This window comes from Misgurnus anguillicaudatus, chromosome 23 (assembly GCF_027580225.2).
Source record: "Misgurnus anguillicaudatus chromosome 23, ASM2758022v2, whole genome shotgun sequence".
Lineage (NCBI taxonomy): Eukaryota > Metazoa > Chordata > Actinopteri > Cypriniformes > Cobitidae > Misgurnus > Misgurnus anguillicaudatus.
This window is the reverse complement of record NC_073359.2, coordinates 20,017,501-20,039,832: the sequence shown is the minus strand read 5'-3', so window position 1 is coordinate 20,039,832 and position 22,332 is coordinate 20,017,501. Positions and strand designations below refer to the sequence as shown.

The 22,332-nt window shown below is 37.0% G+C and overlaps 2 protein-coding genes across 4 annotated transcripts in view; one reads left to right on the top strand and one right to left on the bottom strand.

Annotated features, from left to right (window-relative positions):
• Positions 1-396: 396 nt before the first annotated feature.
• tjp3 (tight junction protein 3) overlaps positions 397-22,332 on the bottom strand; it is a 26,924-nt gene continuing 4,988 nt past the window's right edge. The window contains exons 1-31 of one of the 3 annotated variants that reach the window (XM_055217890.2): positions 20,206-20,340; positions 15,397-15,453; positions 14,955-15,079; positions 14,724-14,826; positions 12,863-13,130; positions 12,649-12,752; positions 12,371-12,560; positions 12,216-12,285; positions 12,038-12,138; positions 11,845-11,926; positions 11,666-11,757; positions 11,334-11,418; positions 10,183-10,286; positions 10,017-10,101; positions 8,970-9,046; positions 7,818-7,899; positions 7,502-7,581; positions 7,060-7,132; positions 6,594-6,658; positions 6,452-6,515; positions 6,214-6,370; positions 6,017-6,125; positions 5,671-5,890; positions 3,966-4,165; positions 3,668-3,763; positions 3,518-3,594; positions 3,229-3,439; positions 3,042-3,142; positions 2,252-2,770; positions 1,013-1,059; positions 397-904 (exon numbers count right to left, since the gene is read on the bottom strand). In XM_055217890.2, coding sequence (XP_055073865.2) covers positions 748-904; positions 1,013-1,059; positions 2,252-2,770; positions 3,042-3,142; positions 3,229-3,439; positions 3,518-3,594; positions 3,668-3,763; positions 3,966-4,165; positions 5,671-5,890; positions 6,017-6,125; positions 6,214-6,370; positions 6,452-6,515; positions 6,594-6,658; positions 7,060-7,132; positions 7,502-7,581; positions 7,818-7,899; positions 8,970-9,046; positions 10,017-10,101; positions 10,183-10,286; positions 11,334-11,418; positions 11,666-11,757; positions 11,845-11,926; positions 12,038-12,138; positions 12,216-12,285; positions 12,371-12,560; positions 12,649-12,752; positions 12,863-13,130; positions 14,724-14,826; positions 14,955-15,079; positions 15,397-15,453; positions 20,206-20,229 — 3,825 coding nt within the window. In that variant the 5' untranslated portion in view covers positions 20,230-20,340 and the 3' untranslated portion in view covers positions 397-747. Of the gene's footprint in view, positions 905-1,012; positions 1,060-2,251; positions 2,771-3,041; positions 3,143-3,228; positions 3,440-3,517; positions 3,595-3,667; positions 3,764-3,965; positions 4,166-5,670; positions 5,891-6,016; positions 6,126-6,213; positions 6,371-6,451; positions 6,516-6,593; positions 6,659-7,059; positions 7,133-7,501; positions 7,582-7,817; positions 7,900-8,969; positions 9,047-10,016; positions 10,102-10,182; positions 10,287-11,333; positions 11,419-11,665; positions 11,758-11,844; positions 11,927-12,037; positions 12,139-12,215; positions 12,286-12,370; positions 12,561-12,648; positions 12,753-12,862; positions 13,131-14,723; positions 14,827-14,954; positions 15,080-15,396; positions 15,454-15,587; positions 15,686-20,205; positions 20,341-22,332 lie in introns of those variants that run through there. The other 2 variants (XM_073862259.1, XM_073862258.1) reach the window with 2 other exon arrangements.
• tm6sf2b (transmembrane 6 superfamily member 2b) overlaps positions 18,177-22,332 on the top strand; it is a 102,679-nt gene continuing 98,523 nt past the window's right edge. The window contains exon 1 of the mRNA XM_073862260.1: positions 18,177-18,185. Within this exon, the coding sequence (XP_073718361.1) occupies positions 18,178-18,185 (8 nt within the window). The 5' untranslated portion in view covers position 18,177. The remainder of the gene's footprint in view (positions 18,186-22,332) is intronic.

Sequence of the window (22,332 nt, the reverse complement as noted above, 5' to 3'; positions counted from 1 at the left end):
ACGCCATCACTGTCAGTTGCGTCAGTCAGTGAAAGGCTTGACTTCATGCGGCGCGGCAAGAACTGACAGGTGGATGACGTCAAAGTTCCGCGAGAGCGATTTAAAAGCAGTCTTCTCCGTATGATTTCTCGAATCGCTCTCGCGGTACTTTGACGTCATCCGCCTGTCAGTTCTTGCAGCAGTTCTTGAGGCACCGCACAAAGTCGAACACGTTTATTTCCTTCGTTGATTTTGAATTTCCTTAAAAACGTTTACAACAAAAACGACATAGAGAGCAAATCTAAGGCTGTTATTATCAACAAAAGCTTGAATGGAGTACCAGTTTGAACTGAAAATTGTGAAGAATACCGTAAGTAGTTTAAAAAAATGCTCCGTGGTTGCAGCTCCAAACATCAATTGTTTTCTTTCATTTATTCCAAAATACAAAATTAAAATAATACATACATAGTTAAAGCGCTATTGAAGAAGGTAAAACAGACTTTAATTTATTACAACTTTTGTTTATGAAACAATATTAAGCACAAAATCTCAGCACATCCATAAAGCACCAAAACCTGACAGAGGACGCAATTTGCTACATTTTCCAAACTGACCCAGGATTACAGTCATCAAAAAGTCCACAAGGTCACTTTATAAAAAGACAACACATTAAAAGTATGTTTTTTTTGTCCAGTTTAGTTGTGAAAATTTACAAGTCCCAGATGAGAGGTCCATGTGTTTGTGAAGTTAGCATGGCCTGTGCATATATTAAAGCTCTGTGGCGGGGCCCCATTCATCCATGTCATCCCCTTCATCATCGCCATAATCATCATCATTTCTGTCATTGTCGTCATTATGGTCACTATCGCTGTCACTTCCTCTGATGTGCGTCCTTCGCATTTGCATAGCTTCGCGATGGGCCAACCTAGAAGATAGATGCATGTATAAAAGTGTTAAAAATGATAACTACTCAATATACGGAGTGCTTTAACATCCTAAAATTTATGTTGATGCATAGTGTAAAAATGCTTACACTATAAATACTGGTGACTGCTTCCTTTCAGGTTCTGCCATTCGAGTCTGAAACAATAAAATATATCCAATGATTAACTAATCACATATTTCGAATACATCTACCTTAATACACACAAACAGCACAAAACCCAGTTTTTTTTCGTGCATGTAAGCATACGCGCACGGTTGAACGCACAGCCTTGCAACGTATCGTTTATTTGACTCATATACGTGTACAGATGTTCGACGCATATGCATTGCGACAAAATGCAATGCATCTCCTGGGCTTCATAGGCCCTGTCCCAAATGGCACACTCTGGACTTGTGGACTTCCTCAGAGTTCACACTTTGATGACATCATGTAGTGCAGACCTTAGGGACCCTTGACGCAAGTCCAAGAGTCGTATTTTGGGACAGACTCGAGCGTCACGCCGAAAATAGGAAGAGAAGTTGCCCATCAATGTGAACTCCTCCCCCTTCCGTCGTTTGATTGGTCTGATTGCTCTTTTGCAAAGACTTCTGGGTTGGTAAAGTGCGCAAAGCCTGCTACAGTGCGGGCTTCGCCAAAGACCGCATCAAGGGTGCAAAGGGGGCGCTGATGAGCACACTTCGGAGCGTTAAAATGACAGATGGGACACCCTACGGACTCGTAGACTAAGCGACCACGCGCAATTTAAGGCCACGAGACCGAAAATCCACATGAAGTGCACCACTTGGGACAGGGCCATACTACATTCTTCTGTATGCGCATGCGCTACATACACGAACAATGAACGTGGGGTTTTAAAAATTCGGGGGTGCGCGCACTCTTCTGATGACGAAAATTGCACCCACGCACTGTACAAGGACCCTCGCGTACACATTAAAAACTGACATTAAGATGATTTTAACAGTTAGGACAATGATGCTACTTCTGTCAATTGTCAAATACCCAGATATCATGTTCGGAGTAGGGGAAGGGTTTGGCCTATGATTCAACGAACCAATGAGATTCAGCATTATCAACATCCTGCAATATTTAAACATACAATCTGTATGTTTCCATGGATATGCGACCTATCGTTCATTTAATAAGCTCGAAATATGAACAAGTTTCTCTCAAAATATAACGTTTCAATTGGAAAAGATATAGTAACAAACTACAAGTCATTTGAATTACTTAAATGATGGATGTGTGTGATTTTGGAGCTTTGCCATGTAGAGACTCTTTCTTTTAATAATGTTGTATCAATCAAATGTCCTGAGTATCATATTGTACCTGTTTTAGTTTCTCCTCGATGGCCGCCAAAGGAGGTGTATCTGAGGGAGGTTCTGGTGCCCTGTAGTTCGGCGGTAGATCGGAGGGGGCTGGCAGCGCGGCCATGTCACCGGCACTGAAGTCTGAATCCGTAAAGCTCTGCTGTGATGGGACATCATCCTGTTCTTGTGGGCTACTGATGGCAATGCGTGGCGATCTGGGCTCTGGAACATGTAGGATGGGAGGTATGTCAGAGGGAGGCATGGTGTACTCTGGTTCTTCCTCCAGGTACGGTTCGGAGACGTAGCGGGGTTCAGGGCTGGGGCTCTGCTCATTGGCGGGCTCTGAGGAACGGGCCAATGCGGTACCACGCCGTACCAGAGTGCCTCCCGTGGGCTCCTCCAGCTCTTCGTTATCGGTGTAGGCGTCATCTGTGAAGGCCTCACCATCTGTGTCCTCATAGTCACTGGCACCGCTGAGGTAGTCCGAGTTGTGCGCGTTGCTGAGCGCGACAAGCTCTTCATCGCCACCTCCCTCCAACTGGACAAACATAGACTGTGTTAACCAAATCTAATAACGTAGAAGTTCTATACATATAAATATTGCATTTATGTCTTGCCATCATGACATTTGACCCAAAACTGACTCATTTCTATGACACATTTTCATTCCTGTGCTGATGCCTTTCCAACTAAAACAGGAAGTTGGGCCATGGGCCAGGACACCATTTATTTCTTTTTAGTTTACATCATCGCTATTAATCGGAAACTCGCAGTTATGATAACTCTTACGTGGCCTAACTTGTTCTTACCGTCATTTCTGAAACCCAGACAGGTTTAGCCTGCTGCTGGCGAATCTTGTCTTTCAAAACGTCATACCACATGTTATAGTTTGGCTGAAGATCAATGCGTGCTGTGAAGAAAGAACCAAAGATTGACTTAGAGCACACATAAGACATAAAAAAGACCTACAAGTTTCACCAAAGACAAAATGTCTACCAGAAAATAGATGGCTGTAGTGTTTCCTCAGCTTTAAGGCCTGAGCAAAGAGGCGACGAGAGCTCTTGTTGGAATCTGGCATGTATTTCTGCCTCATGGCCTTCACGTCCTTACGACTATGAGGGTCCAAGAAGAGCACCATGGGATGATACTGGATATAATTTAATCGTTCTACAGCAGTTGGTGTAATGTCCAGTAGGGGGTGTTTGTCCTGGAATTGAAAAGTTATTTAGTTGGAAAAAAACATATAAGGTGATATGAAGTTAAATTCATAAGAGAAAATGTTCACCTGCTCTGCTATATGCCTCACTGTGTCCAGTTTGATGACGCTGGATGAACTTTCACTTCCAGCCCTGGGTACCATTTCTAAAACAATAAATAGACATTAAAAATGTGACTTAGCAAACATCACTAACAAATAAAAGTTTCCTTAAATTACCTGCAATCTCGAATTCATCAGGCATTTCTCTGGCCAGCTTCTCATTTGCAATGTCATTCAGAGGACCCAAAATTACAATGGGACGCTTGAAATTGGCTGCAAATCAAACATGCATGAGTGTTACAAATGTTAAGCAATTCCCAGCAACACACATCTCACAAGTTATTTTGGCAAAAACGACACTTAACCAAATTTAAGTTTATTTTAGCTAACAGTGAGCAACAGATTACATCGTGTCTAGATGGGGAAAATGACGGATATTGCTTTCTTTTATTACTCATTAAAAAAATCCACTAACCCTCTCTTAGCTGGACCTTCTCATATGCCGGAAATTTCCCCTGAATCGTCAACTGAAGAAGGTCATCGCGGGATCTTCTGTTGTTCTTCTTGGCTCCTCTCAGACCCCGTAGCTTCCAGAATTCAGCTCGGGGACCGGAGGCCTGTCGCTCCGCTGCACTAATTCGTTGTGCTTGCTCCATACTGGCCAAAGTTTCAGCCCTGAAATAAAGCAGCAGCTTTAGTCAGAACAACCATATGGCAAAAAAATAAATTTCTTCGCCAAAATTATGTTTTAAATAAAAAAGTAAAGCTTAATTAAATCTAGTTAATTAAGCTTAAATTCAAAAAATATATTTTAAATAACCTTCATATATTAACATATATTTTAGGGGCAACAAATACTAATACTAAAATTTCTAATTTTACAACCCATATGGCAAAAAAATACATTTCTTCAGCCAAAATTATGTTTTAAATAAAAAAGTAAAGCTTAATTAAATATAGTTTTAAATTTAAAAATATTTAGTTTTAACCTTCATATATTAACATATATTTTAGGGGCAACAAATACTAATACTAAAAATTTCTAATTTTACAACCCATATGGCAAACAAATACATTTCTTCAGCCAAAATTATTTTTCAAATAAAAAAGTAAAGCTTAATTAAATCTAGTGTAAAAAATATATTTAGTTTTAACCTTCATATATTAACATATTTTAGGGGCAACAAATACTAATACTAAAAATTTCAAAAAATTTTACAACCCATATGGCAAAAAAATAAATTTCTTTAGCCAAAATTATGTTTTAAATAAAAAAATAAAGCTTAATTAAATCTAGTTTTAAATTTAAAAATATATTTAGTTTTAACCTTCATATATTAACATATATTTTAGCAACAAATACATTTCTAATTGTACAACCAATATGGCAAAATATTTTCCTGACCAAAATATAAAAGTTTGTATAAAATGTATAAAGTATATTTTTGAAGTTGAAAATATATTTAATTTTAATATTTTTAAACCTGTTATGTTTACAGGTTTGTAACATACAAAGTTTTTCTTTTAATGCAATTTGAACATAAATATATTTCAAAATATACAAAAATGGCCTACAAATATATTGGTGAAAAATACATTTTGTAAACACATACAAAAAATGTACTGAAATATATTTTTTAAATATATTTAAATGGGACATATCATAAAAATCTGATTTTTTTCATGTTTAAGTGCTATAATTGGGTCCCCAGTGCTTCTATCAACCTAAAAAAATTGAAAAAGATCAACCCAGTAACTTAGTTTTGGTAAACCAATATCTGCAAGCATGTGAAAAAATAGCTAATTGAAATTTGGCTCCCCTTGTGATGTCAGAAGGGGATAATACTGCCCCTTAATCTGCACTATCCACCCACAGCACTGCCATTTAGTGCAGAGATCAGCTCATTTACATTTTAAAGGACACATCCAAAACTGGCACATTTTTGCTCAAACCTACAAAGTGGCTATTTTATTATGTTATAATAAATTATCTATATGATATTTTGAGCTAAAACTTCACGTACATACTCTGGGGACACCAAATATTTATTTGACTTCTTAAAAAAGTCTTGTGAAATGTTTCCTTTAAAATTATATTTGAAATTTGCCTTATGGGAAAAACTGTACTAAACCCCCTTTCAAGTCTGCCCCCTTGCAACTTGGATACTACGTTAACACACCTGGTTTGGTTAGGAATGGTTCCTTTGTCCAACTCGGTCAGATCATTGCCCATGCGCACAGCTAGCCAGGTTCCCAGCTTCCCACGATGCATTGTGTCCAGAACTCTGAACACCTCACCCCTGGTGAAGCTGAGGCCGACATTGCTTTCCGCCACGTGGTCAAAGTGTGTACGGATGTAGAAGGAGTCACCCAAACTGGACTTCAAAATCTTCTTGTAGACTAAAACGGAAAGTTAATTTGGATTCATTATTTATTAATATAAAATCCATTATCTGTAACTGTTACAAAACAACATTACGCTCGCAATGGTCCTGTACTTATACGAGAAAATCGAGGTGCACTCACTGTCCATTTTATTCTGTGTCCGAATATCAATACGTTCTCCAGCACGGACGTTCATGAGATACATAGCTGCTTCCTCCCTCGTGAAGTGTGTAAAGTCTACTCCATTTACCTAGTACAAATAACACAAAAGAGCTTTGGAGAACAGCACACACCTTAAAAGTTTTATGTTGGATGTGAACTTGACCATTTGGTCTTACCTCCAGTATCTGATCGCCTTCTGTCATGCCCTGCTTCTGAGCTGGACTGTTGGGCTGGACGCCTCCGACAAAGATGCCGACATCATTTCCCCCCACCAACCTTAAACCAACATTGCCTTCTTTTACGAAACTGATGTGGTTCTGGTCCGAGCTATACCTGGGATTGAGAAATGCAAATGTTTAAAGCGACTTTCCAATGCGTTTATAAATTAAATACGCCAAGTATCAATAATCTCACCCCTGGATTGGTGTAGGCAACGCGTCTGGCGGAAGTGAATAAAGCGGCTCCTCTACAGGTTTGGCTGAGAAAAAAAAACACATTTCAGTCATAAGCTTGGGTTTAAGGCTCAAATGAGTGTATTATGGGCTTTGATACTCACAGTTCAAATTGGTGTGGTTGGGTACGAATACATCCGAGCGGAGGGTGCCATTCGCACGAGGAAAACTGAAAGAAAGAGCCAATAGACTGTTGTTAAATCGCTTTACATTGGTGTAGTCACATTCACACAACATTTTGACAGCTGATGATGTAATCGTGAAAGTAAATATCAATGGGTACGAAGAACAATGCATGTGTTTGGATTAAGGGTAAAGGGGCGGTCACACTACTTTGACTATTTTTCGTCGCTACTGCGAATATGGGTGCGGTGCAATTCGTTCTTTTGATTTTCCCATTTTTGCTTTTCGGGTAGAGAAAAAGGTCACACTTGATTTTCTACTGGTCATATATCTCCACGTTCAACAGACTTGAACTTTGGTACGCAGCGAAATGCGCAATATTCGTACCCGTGAATGGGAGTCCTGACTCTGAATTTGTACATACAGATCATGTGAGGTTTTTCGTACCTTTGATCGCTGTTGTGGCCAGGACTCTCTGATCTCATGGGAGGTGAGGGAGCTCTTTCTGATTCAGAAGAATCTGGATAACAAAACAAATGAAGAATTTGACCAAAGAGAAAAATAAAGGGACATACTTCACTAGATTCAGTCGTTTCTCAAACGGAAGGCTGCATCCTTCGAAGGTCGCATTTGTAGGCTGCATACGTCTTTATTACTAATTAAAGTTGACTATTATGCTTAGTTAATTGTTAATTATTGTAATATGCTTATGACTTGTGCATGTAATAAACCAGGCTTGATGATGTATGCAGCCTCCGGAGGATGCATCCTTTCCAAACGGCCAATATGTTGGAAAAAGGTGCCCATATACTGCCGACTAGTGTCAACCTTTTAGGCAAATGTTTGGGCACTATTCTCCATCGACATGTATAGACTGCTGTATTCATACCTTCAGGTGGAGGTCTGACAGGTGCCGCTCTGACCGGTGCTTCTTTTCGGACGTTGATGATCGGAACTGGAATTTCAGCCCTAAGACAAAACAATTATTTGCTTTAATTGTACTAATATAACTTGTGTTTTAGATTTTTGTGACACTGCCTGTGAAAACACAGCTAGTTTTTTTTTGTGCACAAAATCATCCTATATAATATAAAGAACATTCGGTAAAAATATAAGCTTAATATCTTTAAAATTGGCTGAGTAAGGTCATGTCAAAGATCGAAATTAATGTGACATTTATTTAAAAAAAAAAAAGTATCACTTACCCTTGTTTAATTCTAGAGTTTCTACTGGTTGTTGTCTGTGCTCTCGGAGGAGGATCGTCACTCACATCTGACTCCGATGGAGCTAATTCATTGTACAAATAAAAAAGTCCTTAAATTTATGCTTACGAAAAGTACCTTAGTAATACCATGATATTCAGACGGGTACCACGGTAAAACCATTGTATTTTTTCTTTGATGGCCAAAAGGACTCAAACATCAAAAAGGTCAGTTTCCCGGACCTAGGCTTCATTTATATTAGGACATTTAAGTAGTTTTTACAAAAAAATCAATACTGGTGTGCATCTTGAGATAAAACAATGGCACTTATGGTTAAAGGGAACATTTCACAATACTTTTTTTTAAGATGAAAAATAAATCTTTGGTGTCCCCAGAGTGCGTATGTGAAGTTCTAGCTCAAAATATCATATAGACCATAATTTTTAATGTTAAAATTGACACTTTGTAGGTGTGCCGTTTTTGGGTGTGTCCTTTAAATGCAAATGAGCTGATCTCTGCACTAAATTGCAGTGCCGTGGTTGGATAGCGCAGATTAAGGGAAGGTATTATCCCCTTCTGACATCACAAGGGGAGCCAAATTTCAATGACCTTTTTTCACATGCTTGCAGAAAATGGTTTACCAAAACTGGTTGAAGTTACTTGGTTGATCTTTAACACATTGTTTAGGATGATAGAAGCACTGGGGACCCAATTATAGCACTAAAACATGGAAAAAGTCTAATTTTTATGACATGTCCCCTTTAAGAGATTAAGGCAGCTCAAACATGCATTTAAATTTGGGATTAGGATTAAGCCCTGTCCGGGAAGCCGCTCCTAAATGACTAGCTCAGTGGTTCCCAAACTTTTTCAGCGTGTGGCCCCCCCTTGTGTACAGTGCATTTTTTTGCGGCCCCCCGAAAGAAAATGTATGACAAATGTAATATTTGAATTAAACAAAACATATAAAATTATACCTAGTAGTGCTGTTGGTTAGTTGGCTTATTATTTTTTAGGTTTAATCACACAGAATTCATGATAAATGAATGTATTTTATAAAATATCATAAACCTGTGCCCCCCCGGCACCATCTCGCGGCCCCCAGTTTGAAAACCACTGGACTAGCTAATAGCAATGTAAATTAAGTTTCTTTCTTACCTCTCTGTACAGGTGTTGAGGGTTTCGCCCATTTTGGGGTTTCCACTTTGGGAACTGGCGCGACCTCAGGGAGCACCCTGAAATACAGAGAGATTAAAGTGAAGTCGCAAAGCCAGCAAGTAGTACGGAAAACTAATATAAATTCAATGAGAGAGTTGATAAGAGCTCTCTTTCTGACTTATATGATGGGGTAGTGTTTTACATAACTGATGGCATGATGTTAAATTTAGGTCCCAAATAAATACAAATTAATTATTGATTATTTATAGACAATTAATCCTTAACTAAAAGATAGTCAAATTAAATTATACTTATAATAAATATTATAGTATTTATTATAATAAGTATTACCATATATTATGTTATGTGATGTATAGTGGATCATATATGCAGATTTTCGTATTATGCCATCAGTTTAATTATATACTTATATTAAGATTTTCAGAGGAATACATTAAATTCATGATTTCATACATTAAAGGGGTAGTTCTCCCAAAAATGTTGTTACAAACCTGTATAAATATCTTTGTTTTGATGCAAACTATTTTTTTAATGAAGCAGTAAACGGTAGCACTATTGACTTCCATAGTAGAAAAATATACTACTATGGAAGTCAATGTTTCCCAAAATGATTTGGATATAAACATTACTTAAAAAAATATCTTCTTTTGTGTTCAGCAGAACAAAGAAATTCATACTGGTTTGTAACAACATGAGAGTGAATAAATGATGACATAATTTTCATTTTTGGGAGAAAAAAAGCTTGGCCAGCTTTGACTTTTTCCAAAAAGATAAATCAACACATTAGAGAAGAGTGCTCCGGTAGATTCGATATCTTTTATTTCAAAAGGTCACAGATGGTCATCACAATGACATTAAAATACATAAACGTATATGAATACAAATAAACAATTGAAAAGTAAACTTTGTAACAAAGAAAGTAACAGCAAAGAACAGTTTTTTTTGCAGGCAGATGTTTAGCCCTATTCCAAAAGCTCTTGATGCGAGTTGCACTAAAAGCAGCACTGAAGCCTCCCTCACGTGTACCTGTATCTATTCCGGGACTCCTGGCCGACCGGAATTGCCTGTTGATGTGAAGGTCCGGTACTATCATCTGATTCAGACTCAGAATCTGTATGGAACAGATATGATTTTTAAAATAGCACATAGAAAGACGACAAAGTGCATTGTGGGGGAAAAGTATTAAAATCACCTCTGGGTGGTGGCCTGTAAGGCGAGGCCATGCGGCGGGGGAATTCCTGAGACATGCTAGCCACGGAAGACTTAAAAGCAGGAGGAGGAAGATCAGGAAGCACCCTGGGAAAAGATAAGAGGAAGGGGAGAATTTTTAGGATTCTTCAAGCCTTTCAAGAAACACTCCACTTTATTTGAAAATATGCTGATTTTTCAGCTCCTCTAGAGTTAAACATTTGATTTTTACAGTTTTGGAATCCATTCAGCTGATTTCCGGGTCTGGCGCTACCACTTTTAGCATAGCTTAGCATAATCCATTGAATCTGATTAGACCATTAGCATCGCGCTAAAAATAAACAAATAGTTTCGATATTTAAAACTTGACTCTTCTGTAGTTACATAGTGTACTAAGACCGATGGAAAATTTAAAGTTGTGATTTTCTAGGCAGATGTGGCTAGAAACTATACTCTCATTCTGGCGTAATAATCAAGGACTTTGCTGTCGTAACATGACTGCAGGAGGTGCAATGATATTACGCAGTGCCTGAGAATAGTCCTCTGCTATTAAAAGTTACCAAGGGGACTACTTCAGGCGCTGCGTAATATCACTACGCCTGCTGCAGCCATGGTACGACAGCAAAGTCCTTGATAATTACGCCAGAATAAGAGTATAGTTCCTAGCCATAACGGCCTAAAAATCGCAACTTTAAATTTTCAGTCAGTCTTATGACACAATGTAACTACAGAAGAGTCAAATTTTAAATAGGAAAAATATCGAAACTTTTTTTTTTTACGCGATGCTAATGGTCTAATCAGATTCAATGGATTATGCTAAGCTACGCTAAAAGTGGTACCGCCAGACCCGGAGATCAGCTGAATGAATTCCAAAACTGTAAAAATCAAATGTTTAACTCTAGGGGACCTGGAAAATAAGCATATTTTCAAAACAAGTGGAGTGTCCATTTAAAGTTTAGGGCTAAGCTGAATGCATGGTGTGGGAGCTCAATTGGTAGATAATTGCATTAGCAGTGCAAAAAGCTTATGGGTTCGATCCCAGGAAAATACTTAGTGATGCACTTGAATGCACTGCAAGTCACTTTGGATATAATGCGTTAATGTAAATGTGGTGTGTAACAATTTCACTTTGGTTTCAGCATCTAGTGCTCATACTTGTATTTGGAGTGATTGTCAGGCTTGGGACTCTGGCGTCTGGGTACCGGGGATGCGCTTCGATCTGAATCTGACTCAGAAACAGCTGGTGACACATAAAAACAAGCATTAAGCCATTAGTATTAAATCACATATATCTGAATCATCATACAATGTTAGAAAAAATTGTTAAAATATGGTTCCCAGTTATAACTGGGGAAGTTCCCTTTAAAAAGGTCCTAACATGTACCATTAGGTACAAAGCTGTACTTTTTGAAAAGGGCTACAGCTGGGGTACATATTTTGACATTTTTTTCTGATAATGTACCCAGTTTATGTGTGTAGAGGCAGACCTTTGCGAGGACGTGAGGCAGTGGAGGTGTTCCAGGTCTGGGTGACGGGGGAAGCTCGAGGGTTTGGCAGTGCGGAGATCCCTGAGAGAACCCTGAAACGGTCAATCACACGTCATTAAACAGCATGTTTATACAAAAGCAAAAACTAAAATGAAATGTATTCACATTAACGCACTTACTTATATCTGTCTCTGTTATCAAGAGTGTCGTATCTTGATGGTGGAGGCGAGTTGCTTCGGTCCGATTCAGACTCGGAAAGAACTGTAAAATCAAAACACAGTAAGAGTCATGAGAAGGAAATATCTCTGTTTTATATTATAAAACCAGACGTTAATTTCTCTTGTACTTTATGAATTAAGGAGGAAGACTCACCTCGGCGAGGGGCCGCCAATTGGGCTGGGGGTCGCGTGAGCGTGGAGCGCAAAGGAGGAGAATCACGCGGCTTGGGGACCAGAGCAGGATCGGCCCGGTTTCTGTAGACGAGTAAGTTGCATTCGATTACGACAATCATTTTAATAAAGCAAACAGCTCACAAAGAAAGTTTACTTACTTGCGAGAACGTCGATCCTTTGGGCGAGATGCTCGGTTTGCTGGAGTTTCTGTATCGAGGTCTGAAATGTCTGAAAATTGAGATCACGTTAAAAAGTGAAATATAATCCTATATTATGAGCACTCCATCGGGTGTACTGTAAAAATTCCCCTTACCTTCCAACTCCGAACTGCTATCTTCCCGCCTCTCGTCTGCGCTATGCTGTGGGCTGTCTTCCACTTCAGGAATGCTGACCAGGAATTTTCGATCATCCCTTAACACCAGCATGGTCAGCTTACCTCGGGACTTCTCCACTAGATGTTTGGTCTCCAGCAAGGATAGATTCTCAGTCGTCATACCGTTAATCTAAAAAAAGGCAGTAAAAGATTTACATGAGGTGTCTGTGCAAAAAAAAAAACTTTACTGCTAAGTACTGCTGATGATTTTTACATACTTTCAGGACAAGATCTCCTTCTTGAAGGGTGCCCTCTTTAGAAGCCAAACCGGTGGGTGTCATGTGCTTGATGAAAATCTGGCTTCCCAATTTCATACCATACTCTGCAAAGAGAAACATCATCTCACTATTAGATTATGAGACTTTAGTCTGGATTTCGCAGACAGGGTCATACATGTGCCTACTGAGCTATAAAAATAGTGATGGTTCTAACCATCGGTGGGTTTTTTCTTGACCAGGGTCGCTCTTATGGGTCTATCTTGGACGTCCTGATTGGGCAGCCTCTTGAAACCGGACATGATGGGGAGGTCGTGACCATTGCGGTCAGGTGTCACGCTTCGCGTTCGTCGGTTGCGACTGTTTTCTGTGCCTCGTTGATCCTTTCGTTGGGGTCTGTCGTCATCTAGTAGGTTGGATTGTGAGGCAGAGCGAGACGGTCTGGTGCTCACGGGAATCTGAATCGTGCGGGGTCTCTTCACAGTCTGCGAACAAACAAACAAAAAATTAAGGTAAAATGTTTTATTTAAACCTGACAAATACATTAAAAAAGTTCTTATGTCTTCATTATAAAAAATGTTGGGTTTTTCAAACCACATTTGGGTTAAATATGGATGAACAGAACACTTGGGCTAAAATTAACCTAGAATTATATTTTTTCCCATATCAGTCTTTAATTTCTAATTCTTTTAAGAGTGATTGCATATCAAATTTATGTAAGTTATTTAATGAACAATTTGCATTTAAACTTTTATCAAATCCAGTCGTAAGTCACACGGGTATATTTGTAAAAAAAAAAAAAAAAAAACGAAAAATATATTGCATTGGTCAAAATTATCGATTTTTATTTTATACCGAAATCAATAGAATATTAAGTAAAGATCATGTTCCATGAAGATATTTTGTACATTTTCTACCGTAGATATATCAAAACTTTAATTGCGAACAAATTTTTTTTTCAATATTAATATCAGGGGGGCCTAAACTTTTCCTACCAAGAGCAAAAAAAAAAAAAAAACGACCGAAAGTAAATGTTGCTGTGTTATATTAAAATAATAGTTTTAATTTTCTAATATTTAAAAAAATAAATAACCAAACATTATGCATAGCTAGTGCAGTTTTATTTTTAAAGGTAATTGTTGTAAAAAAATAAATCATTTTGCCAATCATTTTTAAATTTTCTTTTGTCTGTGTGCCACTGCCTCGATTATTAGCCTATACTACACAAGTTTGATGAGTTTTGTGACGCTTGCTATACACCTTCAAGTATCGAGCACCTAAGGTGACATTGGAGTAAAAAAATATAAATTTTAGTTTCATGTGCTCACGTGAAACTTTCATGTGCTCACGCGAAACCTTCAAGTGCAGAATTTTTTTTAAAGTTTCGTTTTGCGTGCGCACGTGAAACTACCGGGTGCGCACAAAACTTTTGCTTTCAAGTGCGCACACAATAGTTTCACGTGCCCGCGCGATATTTTCACATGCGCGCGATAGTGTCCTGTGCGCACGCAAAACTAAACGCAATAGTAAAAAACTAAACTTGATTACATTTTTTCTCCATGTCCCTTAGGGGCTCCGTATTCAAGTACGCATGTACATTAAAAAAATTTATTCACTTTAATTCCTTGCATTCAATTTACATTTACATTTTTAAAATGTACAAATAAAAAATTTTTTACATTTTAGAAAATGTTTAATTAGAAATATGAACAATTGCGTCAATGACAAAATCCTTCTTCTTTATCTCACGTGGCATGATGGGCCAAATTAAAGGTCACTGGGGAAATTTTAAAAACCCCTGCATCTTTCTAACCCAGCGCGTGGATGCACTTTAAAAAAATAGGACGAAAGAAATAGCGCAGCGCTTCCATTGAAAACAATTAAAAATACACGCCGGCCACCGACGTAAGATTCTCCTCAGATTTCAGGTTTTCAAATCATTGCATCTCAGCCAAATATTGTCCCATCCTAACAATTTTTTATTTAGCTTTCGGATGATCCATAAATCTCAATTTCCAAAAATTGACCCTTACGACTGGTTTTGTGGTCTAGGGTCACAAATGGGATGTAATGCTTACGATGTTTGCCACTTTGCCACAGCTCCTCAAATTCTGGATAGTGTAGAGCGAACTGACTTTCTCCATCGAAACTCCATTCACCATAACTATCTGATCTCGTGTTCTGTGAACAATAAATGATGTTAGAAGTTGAGTCTCTATCACAAAAATGCAATCTACCAAACCCGTTGGTCTTGAATGTAAACATGACAGGTCAGACTGGGGTTGGTAGGAAGTGGCGCGGATACTCACTGAAGCCGTCCCATCGCCGGTCCACTGGGAAGCACATCGGAAACCACGATTGCTGTGTCACCATTTGCTGGATTGGGTTTGTCTAGCCCACCTGAGACGGCAAAACCAAAGCCAACTTTGGAATCCTGAGAATGAAGGGGAAAAATTTACATAAAGAAACAAACAAACAAGGCTAACCTAATATAAAAGACTAACCTAATATAAATAAAAAAGTGAGAGCAAACATTCTTGAATGCACCACATGACCCTAAACCTGACAGTCAAAAACTCAGGGTGTGTCCTACTGACAGGTGCAAAGAAAATGCTTACGACAAACATGGTTTACAATTGCTCACCAACTTTCAATCCCTCTGGAAACCCTACACCTGGTGTACCAACACACCTGTACCGAAGTAGATAAGGGTGTGGCTAGGACAAATTAGACCCTTGATTCACAACTTACTTTTGTTAATGTGACGGTGTGCTGCTCCCATATCGTCATTTCCTCCATGTCTGTTTTCTGAAAGGAAAAGAAAAAAGTGTTTACATACAATTGCGAAACATCAAGATCACACCACTAGCCGAAACTTTACCTTATTAACTACAATATGAAAACTACTATATTTTAAAAGTGAGAGTATTTCTAGGCCTCACGTCTTTTGTACATGCAGTCGGCTGTTGTTTGTCGATTTGCTAAACACGAACAGGAATGAGTCAAGCCCCCGCCCACCAAATTCCTGTCATACAGGTACATGGAGGCGGAGCCGGCGTGTGACAACAGCGATACCTGATACTTCCTGGACAACGGCTCACCAAAACTGATAAACAGCCCCACAACAGAACAGACAACTCTCAGTAGACATGGACAAAATCATCGGCATGTCATTTGATTTCGAAACTGAACACTGTATATTTATATAAAATAGATTCACTGTTTAAAACCAAGACTGTGTTAAACAGTTTTCCCAACAAAGACCTGGAGTCATCATGACATAGTGAGTGAGTGTGGTATCTATTGGTCCGGGAATTCCTGGAATGAGTCCCATGTTTTTATAAGCTGCCGTCTGCACACAAAGGTCAGCCAACAGGTAGAGTTTGTGTGCTTAATTTGATTTAAGTGTTGTGTACAAAGTTGAAACCTCAGTGAAAAGTCTTCCCAGCGAGTAATAGCCATCATTCACGTCTAGATTAACTATAGACCCAAAATGAGTATCCCACTTAATAAACTCGATTCTCCTAATTTATAATTTTTTAATATTTAAAAAAATATATAAGCAAACATTACTCTGTTTATGCATAACTAATGCGGTTTTATTTTCAAAAATAAAATAAAATAAATAAATAATAAATAAATATAGACCCAATATGAGTATCCCACTTAATAAACTTCATTCTCCTAATTTATAATTTTTTAATATTTAAAAAAAATATATAAGCAATCATTACTCTGTTTATGCATAACTAATGCAGTTTTATTTTCAAAAACACAATAAATAAATAAATAATAAATTAAAAAATATAGACCCAATATGAGTATCCCACTTAATAAACTTGATTCTCCTAATTTATAATTTTTTAATATTTAAAGAAATATATAAACAAACATTACTCTGTTTATGCATAACTAATGCAGTTTTATTTTCAAAAACAAAATAAATAAATAAATAATAAATTAAAAAATATAGACCCAATATGAGTATCCCACTTAATAAACTTGATTCTCCTAATTTATAATTTTTTAATATTTAAAGAAATATATAAACAAACATTACTCTGTTTATGCATAACTAATGCAGTTTTATTTTCAAAAACAAAATAAATAAATACATATTAAATAAATAAATATATATAGACCCAATATGAGTATCCCACTTAATAAACTTCATTCTCCTAATTTATAATTTTTTAATATTTAAAAAAAATATATATAAACAAACATTACTGTTTATGCATAACTAATGCAGTTTTATTTTCAATATGAGTATCCCACTTCATAAATTGAAAATTGGTTGAATGTTGTTTTTGGCAAAAAAACTTGCGAGATAACATCATGTATGCAAAGTCAACAGTGATTATATTTCATTTATTTATTTATTAATAGACATCTATTTAATTTTCACTTACACCCCAATTTTAGCCTTGTTTTGGCCTAGATGTCTGTGGGTCTGTGTTTGGATGGCTATTAGATGTCTTTTAAATGCAAAAGTGCTTGCTTGGTAAGCAGAGCAGCTTGGAAACAACCATCATGCATCTGTTATCATTTGTGACGCTGGACCACAAAACCCAGTCATAAGGGTCAATTTTGCGATGTGTATACACACTGAATAAATAAGTGTTTCATTGATGTATGGTTTGGTAGGATAGGACAATATATTTGGTTGAGATACAACTACTTGAGGTCCAAAAACTAAATATTGAGAAAATCGCCTTTAAAGTTATCCAAAGGAAGTCCTTAGCAATACATAATATATATTTTAATATATTTACATTAGATAATTTACAAAATATCTTCATGGACCATAATCTTTACTTAATATCTTAATGATTTTTGGCATAAAAGAAAAATCTATAATTTTGACCCATACTATGTATTTTTGGCTATTGCTTAAAATGAAGAATTTGGTTCCAAAACGTGATAAACTGCATTTAAAAAAGAGTTACCACCAAAATCAGTATTGTATCAGGTCAGTATTAAAAAGTAAATTCTTAATTTTATGCAAAATCAGATATCCACCGTGTAATTCTCTCATCTTTTCTCCCTTTATTCCAAAATGCAATAAACGCCAGTTCTCCTTTTCTGCAGAATGCAATAAATCTGCTTAACCAATCACGGCGCACCATTCCACGCATTGTAAACAATAATGGCGGCGCTTTAAATACACACGGCATCCTTTTCCTCATTAACTTTGTGATCAACACACAAACAAAAAATAATATTTTTGTTGGATAGGATAAACCTGTGGTGGTTTTCTGTAGCGGGGAAGAAACGTAAGCCATCAAAATCAAATAATTTACGTGAAAGGCACTCGGCCAAAGAAAAAATGCCAGCTGTTGCTTGTTTTCCCGACAGCATTAAGCTTCTGTCTTGCTAACACATTGACCACCCATCTTATGAAAAACTTTCCATTATTTTACTCAAAGTCAACAAAAATTCAGCAGGACCAAAACCTTTTACAGCTGATCGCTGTCAAAAGTTCAGCAACGACGTCCCAAGAATGACAGCAGCAATGACAGTGTTCTTAATATGACAAAGTAAGTGTTTTAATTAATGGCATTAATGTTTATTTTTTATCAGTGTATACCACTAGTCAACTAAGTGAATATAACATGGCAAAGATGAATGCACATTTATATATATATAGCATTTTGAAATAATGGATTTATTGCATTTTGCAGAAAAAATAATCAGTTTTTATAATAAATCTTTGAAATTATGGATTTGAATTTATGTTTTTATAACCTAAAGAGGCTATGTGAAAGTTTGTAACAGAAATAGTGGTTTTCATCTTGTCACTTTCTTGGTATAGAAAACACATTTTTACAAAAAAAAGTCTAAATGGATTTATTGCGTTTTGGAACCAAACTCTTCAAATTACCCATGTGACTTATGACTGGTTTTGTGGTCCGGTGCCACATTTGGTATGCAGCCTTTTGTTATTATTATTATTACTGAAGCAGACATCATTACTGTTGCTCAACTTGCTGATCTAAACAAACCCATGACCCTGAATAGTGAACTTCAACCGCTAACACACACCCCAGAGCGATTGTGTCATAGACATAAAGACCTCAAATTGTGTATCTTGTGTAGAATTGTTTATAAGTGATCAGAAATATGATTATCAGGTTACAATAATGAACCTTAAATGTTAAAAATGACAACAAAACAATATGTAGTGCTGAAAATATCAAAGCCTGTGTAGATTTGTAGTGGCATCTAGTGGTGAGATTGTGAATTGCAACCAACGGCTCAGTCCACAGCTCACCCCTTCCTTTCGAACGCATAGTGAAGCTACGGTAGCCTGCACAGGACAAACACGTCATCTTCTGAGACAACATAGTGGCAAAATACGCTCCACAGAGAACTGTTTGTCCGTTTAGGGCTACTGTAGAAACATGAAGCCGACTTCCATGTAAGGGGACCCACAGCGGCTCATTCTAATGTAATATAAACAATACAGTTCATTGTGCAAGGTCTTTACACACCACTAATAATATAGTTATGTATATTATATTGCATTTCTAAAAGAAATCCTTATAAAAGTTACACAATGCACCTTTAAATCAATCAAAAGGCCTTAACCATCACATATATTGACACCTTGGTATTGTAGCTATTGGTGTTGCTCAGTAAAACTAGTGACATTAAAATTTTCTTAAATAAATGAATCTCAAAATTGCAAATGTGGGACGCCAATAATACTTCAAATATAATGCATTAGATGAAAATCCTTAAAACTAAGGAAGCTGTCCGCATTCAACTTACTGGCTCATGCAAATAACTCAAATAACCTTTACTACTAGGGGAAGTTTTTCCATGTAATGCTTCTGCCAATAACAGTCCAGCGTTTTTACACCTGTACTGACACGCTGTACACATACTACATACACTGTAGTTTATCATTACACGAAATACATTATCTCTAAAGCCTCACATGCACAAACAAAGCTACTGAGTTACCACATTAAAAAGCTACAGCGATCAAGGACAAATGTTACACTTGTGGATGCATTTGAAATGGCACCAAAAGATAAAAGTGCCAGACAGTTTGGGGATAAAAAATAAAACATTTACTCAACAATAAAGGGTCACGACTGCTAACCCAAAGGTTAAATGTTCAGTCAGGTGCTTCATCAACATTACACCCTGGAGCAACACTATACAAATGCGTGCATTGTTCATCAACTAACTAACCAACCAACCCCACAGCATGCAATCCGAATCCAAGCCCAAAAACAGCAAGTAAAGCATCATACCCCCATGCAACAGGTGCACGTCAGTATTTACCGTCATATCCGTGTAAAACTATCATTACACGGCTCAGGTGACACACAGGAAGCTGTTTAGTAAACTCATTCAAGTCATGTCAGGGACATTCAACAATAACAGTCTTTGAAAACAAGAACATTGATTGAAAATATAACTGTGATATCTTTAATATTGACTGAGTAAGATCATGCAAGCGAACTTTGATACTCATATTCTCATTGTTGGATTTTACAGACAGCGTCACAATCAACATAACTTGGTATTGATGCATCAAGTACTTACTGTGCCTTTAAATCTCACTTCCATGTTCGGACAAAAACAATATTTTAAAGTGCATCCAGCTACCACATCAGCATAAAAACAACACAGCCCGTAAGAAACATGGCAACTCCCAGCAGGTAGCTAGCAGCTAGTACAAAAAAACATCTACAAACCCCCACCTGAGCCAATGTAAGCTCCGCCCATATGACTCCCTTCACAAATGGCACTTTGATACAAATTTGGCCTTAAGCAATTAAACAGAGATCACTTGCCGAGATCGTCTCTAATAGAAGTATTAATAGTTTACTTATCAATAGTTTGACTGGTTACCATCTCTCAAAATCTTTTCATTACATTGCTTTTCATTGTAGGCACAATCAATTATTTTTTTGGTGATGTATTACTGCAGTACAATTTATATTTGATAACCCCGCCCCTATGAGACACAAAACTGACTGACATGTTAAGCAACAACATCACAGATCGTTTTGTTCGGTGTCAAGTTCAAGGGTGTGAAATTGTAAAGTTGATGTCTACTAAAAAAAAATCACTGTTTACCATTGCAAGCATTGTGCATTACGATGTCTGAGATTACACATACATGACTTTCAGTTTTTCAATACAGGTTGCGATCGAGGAACATTGAGGAATGAAAGGCGCTTAGGTTGCACCGACAATCATTACCCAAATTCTGTTAATGTTTAATACACTGAGTTTTCCCCTTTGGCCTTATGAATGCATGTGCGTATCTTGTGGCTGGGAAAGTTCAAGTTATTTTATGGCTCAACCTGGAAACGGATGTACTTTCTGTGTAGCATTTGATAAAATCGAATCAGATTGAAGTTAAAACGTCAAGTCCCTGGTGTGAGCCTGTCTGTGAAATCCAAGCTGCAGTCTCAAAGTTGGATTTCATTTATTGATTTCAATCTTTGGCATGACCTTACTCAGTCAATATTAAAGTTATATTTTTACACAATGTTCTTTTAAAACAGTAAATTATTACTTTAAATGTTTTTTTGCAGACAGAGTCACATATAAGCAAAACATGACTTTATGGGTGATTCTCACGAAACCATTGAAACACCACGGCACTAATGATTTTAGCTTTAAAATGTGTAATATAGTAACATTAAAAAGCATCAGAATTAACACAATACTGTGTTCTGCCTTGCACAATGTGTTATTTCAACATAAGAATTTATAATTGTAAATTTGATCTCATTTTCTGCTGAAATTCTCATTACCGCAATGTGTCCGGCTGTGTTTGAACATGCGTTATGTTGTAATTTAATCAAATTAACACAAAAATATTAAGAAAAAAAATAAATGGATGTTTTGCTAGACTACTTTAGATGACAGAAAAAATATTTACTGAATATTCATGTATAATAATAATGAAGAAAAATTAGGAAAATGATGTGTCCATGCCTGATGTTCTCATCCTCCGCAACACTTTTTGAGAACAGTTTAAGCACACACAGAATTTTAATAAAGTTTGATTTTGAGTGACCAAGCACATGGACCAGTTACTTCAAGATGGCTACCAGGTAAGATCATTTTTTTACAGTTAATTTGAAATATTGTCTTGTCAGAATGCTTACACGACATTTTGATTATCATTACCACAACAGATGCTTATTAAATGTTAATTTAATTAATAGAAGCATAATACTTTGACTTTAAATGCATGTGCAGAATCTCCAAATTATGTTCTTTCAGGTTTGTCATGTCATTTTGAAAATATGTCAGTGTTGATGTTTTCTGACTGTTGCGGTAATGAGATTTTTTAGGACTAATTTTTTTTATTATGTTACAAAAAGTGTTACATGATAAGTAAAAGTTTTTAAATTAATGTTCCCATTTACTCCAGACTTTGTTTTTCAATGTCTGGTGGGAAAAAAAGTAAATTTAAGCAATTTTTACATTTTCATGCTTGACATTTTTAAAACCAAGTTTTCGTGAGAATCACCCTTATAGGTTCAGATATTTGTGGTTGGGCCTTTCTGGCTTGGACCACTAAGAAAATGTTACCAACCGCATGCTAAGATGCAAGAAACAACATTACAGCATGCTTAAACATCATGAACACACCATCTGAACCCACATCACATTGTGGTGGCAAGTGTTGGCAGGCGGACAGCACTTGCA